General features: G+C 39.2%; 1 protein-coding gene across 10 annotated transcripts in view; it reads left to right on the top strand.

Moving 5' to 3' along the window:
- Positions 1-12,480, top strand: part of LOC118165223 — an 88,295-nt gene that overhangs the window by 21,492 nt on the left and 54,323 nt on the right. For all 10 annotated transcript variants that reach the window (XM_035323176.1, XM_035323179.1, XM_035323178.1 and 7 more), the window contains exons 15-19: positions 1,908-2,100; positions 5,124-5,251; positions 7,968-8,168; positions 9,151-9,272; positions 10,336-10,564. In XM_035323176.1, coding sequence (XP_035179067.1) covers positions 1,908-2,100; positions 5,124-5,251; positions 7,968-8,168; positions 9,151-9,272; positions 10,336-10,564 — 873 coding nt within the window. The remainder of the gene's footprint in view (positions 1-1,907; positions 2,101-5,123; positions 5,252-7,967; positions 8,169-9,150; positions 9,273-10,335; positions 10,565-12,480) is intronic.

Raw genomic sequence — 12,480 nt, 5'->3', positions numbered from 1 at the left:
CAAAAGGGATTTGCTAAGCCCCAGTAAACCTGAGCAGTTACAGGAGGAAAATCAAAACCTGAAGGCAAAAAAAATCACATAAATATCCAGTCACTTGATTTGTTTCTATAGACGTACAGCTGGGTATTAATGTTTTTATGGAATAAGATGCCTTTAAAAAGGCATGGTAGTCTTTGAATATGACTCTCACAACAAACATTTCAGGGAGAAAGTATTTTCTATTTTTTTTATTTTTTTGGTTTTGTTTTGTGAGAACTCTCCAGTTTTGTACTCATGTGCCCCTTCTGCAGAATGCAGTTGTCATTAACCAAGATTTTTTGGTATGGTACAGAGCAGGAATCATTGAAAAAATTCAAGAGGTTGAAAGCGTAGGTATTTCAATGAGAGTTCTCCATGAGGATATTTAAAAACACAATTGAAAGGCCCTCGACCTTCTATGGGGAAGTTGGACCAGTATTTGCTCAGTTATCTACCCAAACCAAGTAAAATTGTTATTCTCCAAGGGGCTTTGATTTAACCTTTAACAAATTCTGCAGCCTGTCACTAAGAGTGGTGAAACAAATAGTCCATTTGGAAGAACAAGGAAAGAACAGAGAGTGCAGAACACTATCAAAAAAAGGAAAGGAATCTCTGACCAGGCTGATCCAAGATTATGTTCAAATTACGTGTATGTTTTGCAGGGCTCCCTTATTACCTTTATGGTAAAGAGTGAATTCTGATCCAACATAGAGCTATGAAGCTGGCAAGCTGTACTTCCCAGCACAATTACTTTTGACTGGCTAAATTTACTATGACTAAAATACCTTTTCCTTTTCTCTGTCCATTCTTAAAACAGAATTTTAACACATCCAGGTGATAGCAGGTAGTTTGGGTAGCACTGGGGATTTTGTAAAGGCAAATGTTAGCAAAGCCAGTGAAAGGAGGAAGTGCCAATATATTGTGCACCATTGTTTGGCACTAAAATGAGAACAAAGGTGCATTACAAACAAGGAAATAGTAAAGATAAACAGTGGAAAACCAGGAGCTTATATTTACTTGCTGTCGTCTTAAAAGAACCATTTTTAAAGGTTCCTATTGCTATAGCCATATACTGTTTATTTACACGGGGAGATTAATTTCTGTAATTATACACCTCAAGACAGATGTGTGTAATTGCCTTTGTGGCACTCGTAGTGAAGAGACAGAATATTCTGAAATCTAATGTGCCACTTCTACTGACTGTAGCACTGAATTCTTGCCTGGGGCGTTACCAAGTTAGTAGTGACTCATTGCACACAGAGATGACTGTCTTTTAAAAACATTGATGTTTTTTAGGAAAGTGTTAAGCTTTTCAGCTCACTTAACAACTCACTCTTAAACTATTCCGTTGAACAACTTCTGACCTTAGAGCAATTTGGAACATCAGTCAATGGGCATTCCTTTTAATTAGTGCTAAAGTCTTTTCATGTTTGAGCTTATCTCCAAATCTTGCCAGTGTTATTACCCAAGAAGGCTTTACAAAATGTGTTGACTTCATATTTGAATGGCAGAATTTAAGACTTCTTTTGCCAAATTTGAGCTAAATTATATAAAGAGGAAGAAGTTTTACCCCATGTTAAGAGCTTATCTTCCAGTTTTGATACCTCCTTGGTGCTTTTTATGGACTTACATGCCTGAAGGAAAAGCTAGGCGCAATAGAAATTTCATACCGTTTGTGCTACACCATTATAGTATAAATGAAATCACAGTGTAGGTGTTACCAGGGAAAAAATATTTCAGCAATATTTTATTTTATTGTTCTTTGCTAATGACAAAATACCATGTTACTAGGCCTGGTCCACTGTTAGATATGCAGATTATACAGAATTGCAATCCTTGTGGAACTGACTGCTTGTATCTCTGTGTCTCTGGGCATTTTTCACATGTAGGTCCATAGTGCTCAGTTCATGGAGTTTGCAGAGGTGGAAAACCATGACGACTTTCACACTCGTGAAGATGGATATATTCACACACAGGACCAGAGTGGGGCTTACATCATATATGATGTGGCTTTAGAGGACCTGAAAGAGCTTGAGAACCAGCTGCTGCTTGTGGCCAGTCAGTACATTGAGAAAGATAAAAGTAAGAAAGCTACAGGTCCAAAACACTTGTGATAATTTCGTTTGCTGTTTTCAGGGTAGACTGGTCCTATGGCTTCTTGAATATCTGCAGGACCAACTTCTGACTGGATATATGGGGCCTTTCTTTATCTTCCTAGTTAGTTAAGTGATGAATGTTGTATAAAGATCTAACTGAGCAAATAGAATTGCATGTCACATGTCATTGATGTCACAGTTGTGCACTTATTCAGGGTAATAGACATCAAAGTCATCCTGGAGGGGAAAATAACACAGAATGGACATTTACTGATGTATTTAAGTAATATAACGTGCAAGCACATCTTCAAGGCATAGAGAAAGTCAGCAAAGAAAAATGTTAATTGTTTCTGAATGTCTTTTAATTAATGTATTGGATTGTTTTTCTGCAAAACTAAATTTACCTCCAACCATTTTTGAACTTTTCTCAGTTTGTAAAATGAAGCTGCAAAAATAATTGATGTTTACAGACTTTTTTCCTGTTTTTTTTTTTTTTTTTTTTTTTTTTTTTTTTTTTTTTAAGTAGTCAAAACTGAGATGACTGGCAGACTGGATTACAGATTTCTAAAACAAGTGGCCATATTTCTAGAATAGCGAGGAGGAAGAAGCTAGAAACTGTAGAAAACTGTGGGTGGGGTGGTGAAGGGCCATTAGAAAACAGTAAATAAATGGCACGTACATGTATAATATTCAGAGAATTGCAGAAAATATTAGTGAGTCACTGGAATAACTTTCTATATAGATGGGATAACGTTTTTGGATTTTTAGTATGACTCCTCAAAACTGAATGTGTGGGCATACAATGCAGGTCATAGACAAGGATTAAGATGACCCAAACCCTTATTCCTTACAAACATATGAACGCCTAACTGCCTGCTAGGACCTTCTTTGGAGTCCCTGAAGGTCCTCACTGTGGGCCTTCTTCTGGAGCATTTTCTTGTATGAGGAGAGTATGAGAGAGTTGGGACTGTCCTGGAGAAGGTTCAGGAACGATCTTGTCAAGTGTATAAAAAACTGATAGGAAGGAATGAAGAAGAGGGAGCAGGACTCTTCTCAGTGGTGCCCAGTGACAGAACAAGAGGCAATGAGCACAAATTAAAAAAGCGTTTTCTTGTGTTCAGATGGAATTTCATGTGTTTTAATGTGAGGGTGGTCAAACACTACTATAGTTGCCAAGATAGGTTGTGAAATCTGTGGTGATACTCAAAACCCATCTGGACGCTGTCCCGGGTAACCTGCTATACCTGACCTTGCTTGGGGCAGGGTGTGGGCTAGAGGATACCAAGAGATCCCTTCCAACTTCAACTGTTCTGTTATTCTGTCATTGCAGGAGACAGACTACTGAACGAGGTAGGGTGCTCTGGTAGTCTGATAGAGCAGTTCCTATGTTTATAGGTCACTTCATTATCCTCTAGTAATGTAAAACCTGTCCTAGCTTCTTAGGAAGCTAGGAACTCTTGTTATGGTCTCTTTCCTTCTTGTTATGGTCTTTTTCTGTGGGTGAACAAAGAAAATACATGCTGAAGAATCAGGGAACTCAACTGCCATGGACACTAATGCTTGTAATGCTGACTTCTTCAGTAACCATGTACTTCAAATGACTTTCTTGCAACTTTTGAAAGATAGGACTCTTAAAAGTCTGGAACTGAAGAGTAGCTGGTGAAGCCTCTTCTATTCACCCCAAGACTAATTTTCAATTCTGAAAAACTCTAAACATTTCAGATTCACTCTGCTTGAGTTATCTTTTTTTTTGGTCAAAATTAGGTACGATTTAGATTTTTTGAAAAACAAGACACCAAAATCATTTTTCCTTCAGGATTTCTAATGGGGTGCTAGTGCAGAAATACTTGTAGCAATCTTTTTACTTCACAGTAATTTTTAAATTACGAAGACTGACTTAACTAATAGCAAACCATCTGAAAAGAACACTCTCCTCTGGGTCTGCACTCTGCACATGTGTTGTGGTTTAGCCCCATCAGGCACCTCGGCCCAACACATCCCCTCACTCACTGCCCCCAGGGGAGAGAATCGGAGAAGTAAAAGTGCCAAACCTCATGGGTTGAGACCAAGACAACTTGCTAGGCATGGCAAAAGCTGCACAAGCACAGCAGAACAAGGAATCCACTCACTGCTTCCCGTCGGCAGGCAGGGGTTCAGCCACCTCCAGGAGTGCAGGGCTCACCCCGTGGCACAGCTCCTTGGGAAGACAAATGCCATCACCCCAACGTCCCCCCTGCCTCCTCCTTTCCCCCAGCTGCTATCACCGAGCACGGTGCCACACAGTGTGGGACATCCCTTTGGGCAGCCTGGGCCAGCTGTCCTGGCTGTGTCCCCTCCCAGCTCCTGGGGCACCCCCAGCCTCCTCGCTGGCTGGGCAGCACCAGGAGTAGGAGAGGCCTTGGCTCTGTGTGAGCACTGCTCTGCAGCAACTGGAACATCCCCATGTTATCACCCCTATTTTCATCACAAATCCAAAGCACAGAATCATGAGCCTCTACAAAGAAAATTAACTCTGTCCCAGCCCAAACAAACCATGGCACCTGGTATATCTCTTTGTAAAATTTATCTTTGATCAGTCTGTGCTGATTTTCTTTGATTTGAGAGTGAAGGGGAGGAGAAGATTATCCCAACATGATTTGATGCTGTGAAGAATTATGTATCTCTTTGCTTTCCTCCAGTAATTTTATTGTGCTTTCCCTGTCTTTGTTTCTTGATGTGGGTCTCTTTGAACTCCAGCCCTTGCCTTTACCTTGTTAAAAGATGATAGATGAGATGTGTTAAACCAAGTGCCTGGTCCACTTGCCTTTTGCTTCACAGAATACTCTGGGGCCCTCTAAAGCTTAGGGGACTTGAATTCTTTTCCTGGCCTTGGGTTCCCTGGCAAGCAAAAACCACAGTCACTGACTGACTATAAATAAAAAATAATTGCCACAAGTCCTGGGACTTTAGGCATATGGAAATTGCTCGGATACTGGCATTTGTTTGTTTTCTACTTATGTTTTTTCTTAGGCAATGTAATTTGTGGGAAGTATGGTGGCAGCAAAACCCTTGGCTGGGCACATGCCTCCGTGGATCGATTTGCTGTGTTGCTTGACCTCTGGACCTGTGAAACTGTTCTCTTGGAAAAAAAATGCCAGGTACAGAAGCTTTGCTTGGTTTGAAAACAGTGACTTGCAACCAGCCCACTTCAGGTTGTTTAAGGTTCCCTTTCAGCAGCATTTCCCATTGCAAATGCACATGGGTGCTAGAGCTGGTGGCCATGGGTGGTGGTACAGGTTCCAGATGCTGAGCCCAGAAGGTTGGAGTTGTGTCCAACATGTGGGGTGCTGTAAGTTGTGTCCAAAGGATGCCATTTAGTGGCTTTTGCAACACTGGGGCAGAACTGCTCTTGTCAGGCATCTGCTGTGCTGGGGGCTGGGAGCACTTCTGCAAGGCCCTAGTGATACCACCCATCAGTGTAAGGGATGATTGGGATGGACAAGGCCATCTCCAGATCAAAACTGCAGAATATTCTGGGAGAACCAGGTCAAGCTCTGCGGAGGCTGGGCTACCAGGGAGTCTAAGATGCCATTTTTTTTGTGGTCCTGGCTGTCCCTGTTGCCTGGGGCTGCCACAGAGAATTTTTTATGTCTGTCATTAGAACTGTAATCATTGTACACTTGTGAAGCCTAGGTAGAAGAAGCTCAGTCTGCAGTTGGCTAGGATCATCATTTGGGTTACCCTTTGTCAGAGGGAACCAGAGACGTATCTTGCTTATCACACCATAAAAAATAATCCTTTTATCAGTATAAACTGTATATATGTTTGTGTGTATTACAAATTTGATTCTTCTTTGTTAGTTACTCTACTTGAGCACAAAATAACATGATATTATTATGGCATAACAATTTTTTTAAAACACTAGGTATGCATATTAAGTGGTTTGTAGCTTTGCCATTCACTAGGGGTGCTGCATATTCTGCTTGCTTTCCCCTTCCACTGCAAATCTACTCACACATCTATATTTTGCCATGGAACGTGAATGCATGTAGTGTTTCTGCCCAAAGGCTTCAGTCTTGAGATGAAGATTTGACAAGTTCAGAGTGACAGCCCTAGAGAAGCTTGGAAATGTATTTCTATGTATGGGACTTACCAGACCCCAGGACAATACAGTGAGTGTCAGGAAGTGTGAAAGAGCAGATAGCCCACTTCAGAAGCAGGGAGAAATGGCACTACTTAAGGTCACCTTCACACACTTGAAATGTTTTATTCTCAGCCCTGGAGTAGTGCAGGGCAGTTCTCAAAATAGGAATGCCAGGAGGTGTTAGGAAATCTCCTGTGTACCACTGAAGTAGCTTTAAATAGAAAACTTTTTAAACTAAAATAGTTGTATGTAGTTTAGGAACTCTTCTAAGGTCCCTCTTCCATTTTCATAGAGGGGCTTCATGTGACGACTATATAAAATACTATCTAATTGCCTACTTCACTAAGTTTCTGCTCTTGTCCCAATAGACCTCACTTTCCATTGCTGTATGAAGTTACCGCCACAAATCTACCTTTTATTTTTATCACAGGCCTTCTGTATGAAGCAATTTGCTTTCTTTTTTTGAAAAAAAAAAAACATACAAACACAAAACCTCCCAGTAGAGAGGAACAAAGCTCCTATACCAACAATGCACTGATACTTTTTCAACAACATCAAAGAGCATATTCTGAAACTACTCTCACAATCCAACTCTCCAGGCAGGATTAGATATACAGATGTGCTGTTCCTGGAGGTCTTTTGCTTTTAGCTCAAATGAAATAGAAATGCGTCTCCCTAGCTGTGTTCCCAACTGGGACAGAATTATTTCTGAGAGAGAAAACAATAGCCCTTTGTTCAGCAGCTGAGACAGCTTGCCTTTGCCAATATAAAATTTGTCTGTGGCCTATTGCTCAAGCACAGTATTAGGCTTGTGCAGAGCAGTTCAGGTCAGACAGGTCTAAACCAGAGAACTTTACTGTTTCTATTGAAATCTGCATTCTTAGCTACTGAGTTACCTCTGAGATGTTTTGCATCTTCCTCTTCCACAGTCTTCTGGTCTCAGCATGGAAAATTGCATGAGTGAGCTTCTACTTCTGTGTCAATGCAAAACAGCCTGCTGTAGATCTTTTCATATTGATATAACTAATTTGTCCAGAAGCAACAGCACCACCAGTTCATATTTTTAATCTCATAATTGCCACTGGCCAAAAATTTGGCACATTTCTTTTTCTGTCCTAGGCTGTGGGGATTTATAATAATTATTATTTTATTTATATTAAACTTTACAGCTGTTCATGGTAGAGAAGCCTGAAGAGGGCACGTGTCTTTGTACATCTTTAATCACATCTATAATTAATTTGGAGTTTCTCCAAAAACTGACAAGTAACTGTGACAGTCATTGCCGTGTGAGATAATAGAGTCTAACAAGAATCTGCTGGTTTCAGGTCAGGGGAAAATGGAGTTGTACAAAGACATGAAACCAGTATGTGTGCTGAGTGGATTAGATCTGGAAAGAAGTAGGTGTTTTTTGAGTTGTAAGTATGTTGCCTTGCTACTTTTTAAGAGGAAAAATGTGTAGAATAAAAATCTTCATGCTTTAGTATGCTTCAGCATGTTAACTGCACAAGGTGTGGAAGAAATCTCCCCTGTGGGCAGGTGATTCTATTCTCTGTTCTCGATCCTTCTGACGAAGCACCCAGTAATATCCTGTGCCAAAAACAAGATGCCATGACAGGTCACTGTTGGTTTGATACAGGTGGCAACTTCCATATTCAGAAATCTCTTGCCAAAAAAGAATGAATATTTGGGTGAATAAACAATTCTAAATGTGCTTCTGAATATCTCTTCAGCTTTTAGATGTTTACTTTGAAGCTTACCAACATGCTTTGGACCCAGAGGAAAGATTTGCTTTGGCTCAAGCAATAACTGATATCATGCATAAACATCCGCGGTTTGATCTCAAGCTTGAGTATTTTGTGAACACCTACAAAGTTGAATGCATCTGTTTACAACTTCATCACCAGCTGCTGAGGGACATAGTAAACCAGCAAGTAGGTTGAATTTACAGTATATCCATACTGGGCAAGCAAGAGGTGAAATCCAGAATGGGAAGCTTTGATTATAGCTTGCATTGGTTTACAGTGTTAAGTTAGGTTGATAATAGTTTAACAATGAAGTCTATGGATACTTTGTAAATGGAAGGCCTAAAACTCAAAAGTAAAATGCTGTTATTTCATCAATATCATAAAGAGAATGTTGGAAAGATTGCAGAGCTTCATAAAACATGTTAAAGCCACATCTGCTATCAGTTGAGACAGTTAGAAATAGGAGTTGAGAGGTGCAGAAACTAAAAAAATCCATAGTTGTTCTGTAATGCAGTGGATAAGGATCTAATCCTGTTTAAAGTCTCTCCTCTCACCCTTTTAAGGATATATAAACAAAGTTTGTACTTTAAAGTGTAAAAAGCAGTATTATTTCAGATCACTGTGACTTCCTGCACTGATAATTAAAGTGCAACATTTTAAACCCTCAGATTTTTATTTGGGTTCAAAATCTGCCTCAGCCTTCCTCTGCAACCTGGCACAAGGTATTTCTTCTCTCTGAATGTTGGTTTCATAGGCTGCAAGTTCAGAAGTTTAATTAGCTATCCTTTGTAACACAACTTTTAGTCTACAGCTGGAAATTTTGATATTGGTACAAGAAGCTACTGTTATGCCTTTGCCACGAATACTAACATATTGTTAGCAGTAAAAACGGAGCATTGCCAGCATCATTGGAGCTGAAATGTTCTGAAGGAATATAAAAGATTTCAAAATAATTTTAGCAGAGATAATTCATCTGGAGTGGGTACATATATAAATGACTCAAAATTATATGTAGTAATAATATAATCTCTCTCTGTATAACACATCTATTATATAATAATTTAAACAGATCATGCTTAAATAAAGAATGGTTGTTTTTATCCTGATTTCTATCTATGTTTTTGAATTTTCTTGGCTAATGTCACTTATGTTTGTTGCTGATTTTTAGATAGATGTTCAGAGGGACTATGTCCACAAGATTTGGCGGAAAGGTCAGAAAGGTGGCATCAGTGAATTTGGACTTCCTTATAATGTGATTGCTAAGCAACTTATCTCTCTTAACACTAGCCAGTGAGTAACTTTACAATTTTGTTTTTCTGTAGAGTAACTCTGTTCTAGTTTCTGTGACTGATGGTAAAAATCTGGGATCCAGCACCTGAAAAGTAAGACAATTTGAAAAAATGGCAGTCTTAAGATAAATAAAGCCGTAGAGAAATGTCTCGTGTTATTTAGTCTCATGCTATTTAGTATACCTTTGGATGTGCCAGAAAAGCATTCAAAGGAGAAGAGTGATTTGTCCCACACCACCTTTACTCTGCTCTAACTTGAGAGTGAATTTGATTAATTCATCTTGTACAACACTGGGAAATAAATATTCCCATGGGGACAGAATATTAAACAGTAACTGTGGAAGTGGGTACTTAAAATTAGCCTAGCTGCAGACTCACGGCATCAGTACTCAGATGTGGCTTTTCAGCTTTCACTGCCCTTTGGCCACAGTCTGTTACCCTTTGAAGCCCAGCCATCTGGTTTGATAGGTATGTACTTCATTTTCACACCTGGAAGCCACATATATACCTATATAACACATATATATACCACATATATACCTATAGCATAAATCTGCACGTTTCCTATCCTGCAGCTGCACCACATTCTGGGTTACGTGAAGAACTTCCTTAGCAGCTAATACATACCCAGAAGCCAAGAGCCCCTTGCCTCTGGCCCCTTCTGGTTTAATTCCTCCATGTGAAACCCCTTGCCATATTCCTTCCACCGCACACATTTTGATTTTGTGTTGGTTATCTGAGAGCTTAGTTTCAAGTGCAGACACTTCTAATGGGTGGGCATAATGGGCATGAAATTGTGGTTAATAAAGAAGGTCTGCTAACAAAAGATAACTTTAAAAATTTTGTTTTCATTAGCAGTCAAGACTATTTAGATGTAGTCCAACATAATTATATTTATTAAGACTTCAATTTTATTTTCAGATTTGATGATTTATTTCTGCTGTACAGCTAAAGCCATTGCAATTTATTTTTGCAAATTAAGCAATTACAAGGTTTCCTTATGTATGCAACTTATAAAAGCCTTACTTGACAGCTATTTATTCTTTGTTTTTGTTGTTTTTAAGTCCTACTTTGAAGAATGTTTATTTGCTGGAGTTTCACCCTTCTCTTGGTCTGGTGTGCTTGATCCCCAAAGTTCTTGAGTATGTCTACCGAGAATTCTACAGTATGTGTAGACCCAAAACTGCCAGTAAAGCAATTAATTTAGAAAAACAACTACTTCAGCTAGTACTTGATGAGTGGCTGACTATGGAAAAACCACAGTCTTTCTACAGCTCTCAGATTCAAGAAGATGTAAGTTCCACTTTTGCTTGTATTAGTAATGACTGTTTACAGCCAAATGCCCAAGACTGTGATCTTGCTTAGTTCAATTATGCTTGTTGGTTATTATGGTTGTTGTTTCATTTTAGGTATAAATTTTAATATCAGTTCAATTATTTTCTCAAGGTTGGTGAAGATCCATTCAATCTACCTTAAAAATAAAATATATTTTAAATACACATAAATTTTGATCTTGCACCGGTACAAAATGGGAACAATCAGCTGAAGTACAAGTAGAACACCCCAGTTTAAACCAAGATGAGATCACAGAAAGTCTCTATTTTGTATGTGTGTGTCTACAGTCCTTCAACAACAACAGCAAAAAAGACTGGACATTAAAGCAAATATTGTTATAGTTGAAGCTGGTTATTACTATAATGTGCGCCATTTCCTGGTGTAGGACTTTGAATTTGTTTGGTTATTATTTTGATAAATACTAATTATTTTGAATGAAATTATTGATGCTAGATATCTCTATTTTTTTTTTAATAGTTATTTTTTAGCCAGCTTAATTGATGCTTGAGAGCCAGAAAAGGAAAATAAATGGTTTTATCTCTTTTCTCTACATGTTCATAGTACAGCTATGCTTTGGAGCGTTGTTACAGTTTGGAAAGGCTCAATAGGTAGTGATACACTATATTTTCATTGCTGCCGAGATTTGGCCATCATAAACTAAAGGAAGATGTGCAATTGCACCATGTTTGGTAGGGAGGAAATATGTTCCTGTGTTCCCTATTTTTTCTATAACGTGAGGCAAATCAGGATTTTCCACTCACTGCAGTAACATCTCTGGACTAAGCCACCCAATGTTTGATTTGGGTCTAAGCACTGAAAGTGGGCATGAGGAGCTGTTAGCTTTCACTGTCATCCGTGTTGCCTGAAGTGGAGGCTGTAGTGGGTAAAAAAGCAGAGACCAATGCAAGGCAAAAAGGCAGCCACCTCAGATACTCCCCTCTCTGCCCTAGAGTGAATTCCAAAAGTTACTTAGCCAGCATCCCTCTGATGCCAATAAAATCCACTGGCAGTGTTCCACTCTCCTTGCACACTGCAGATGACAAATGATTCTTTGCTTTTTTAATTTTAAATGTCAGTGGCAGAGATCTGTACATGGATCTTAGAGTTGCCACCCTGCTGTTGCCAAGGGGAAAAGGGAAATTTCTTTCCTGTTCCTTTTCCTCCAAGATAGGCTAAGAATGAGACAAATGCATGCAAGAAGGCAATATTTAGAAGACAGTAAGGCTGTTAAAGTCATTCATTTAAATTTTAGGAAATGTGCCTTTGCCAGTGCAGATTTAATTTGGTTTCCTTTTGCATAGATATGATGATGCAGTCTTTACATGATTACTTTTTTTTTTTTTTTTTTGTATAACTCTATGCCATAATCAACATTTCTTACCTTCCTGGACTGCTCCATTTGTGACCCTAGGCCTCATTCTTTTATGTTTTTCCAACCCTTCACTAAGGAGGATTTTCCAGGATCCAATTTTTATTCCCCACATGACTTCCTAAACATCCTTCAGCTTTGTAATAAACAAATTACCCAGGGGTGAGGTACAGATGCTGCCAGCCTGGAAACAGGTACTTTTCCTACACAGAAATACAGGCCATATAAAAAGAAAAGTGAATTGTGGAACTACACAACCAAATGATCCCAAGAAGCTGAGAGATGTTTCTCTTACCTCAAGCCAGGATCAGCTATACTTATGTTATTTCCATGCGATAAAGAAACGTCCTGTTCACAAGGACGCCATATGATAGACATGGTCTATTCTAGTGCCTCACCAGCATCACCATCAGCAAGTTCTCCTTAAAGTCTAGCACAGATTTGTCTTGCTGCAATCTAAGCTTATTTGCTCCTCTCTTGTCCTCTTTGGAAATAGGGATCATGC

This window comes from Oxyura jamaicensis, chromosome 3, assembly GCF_011077185.1.
Source record: "Oxyura jamaicensis isolate SHBP4307 breed ruddy duck chromosome 3, BPBGC_Ojam_1.0, whole genome shotgun sequence".
NCBI lineage: Eukaryota > Metazoa > Chordata > Aves > Anseriformes > Anatidae > Oxyura > Oxyura jamaicensis.
Note: the sequence above shows the minus strand (reverse complement) of the source record. Positions and strands in the feature narration are given on the sequence as shown.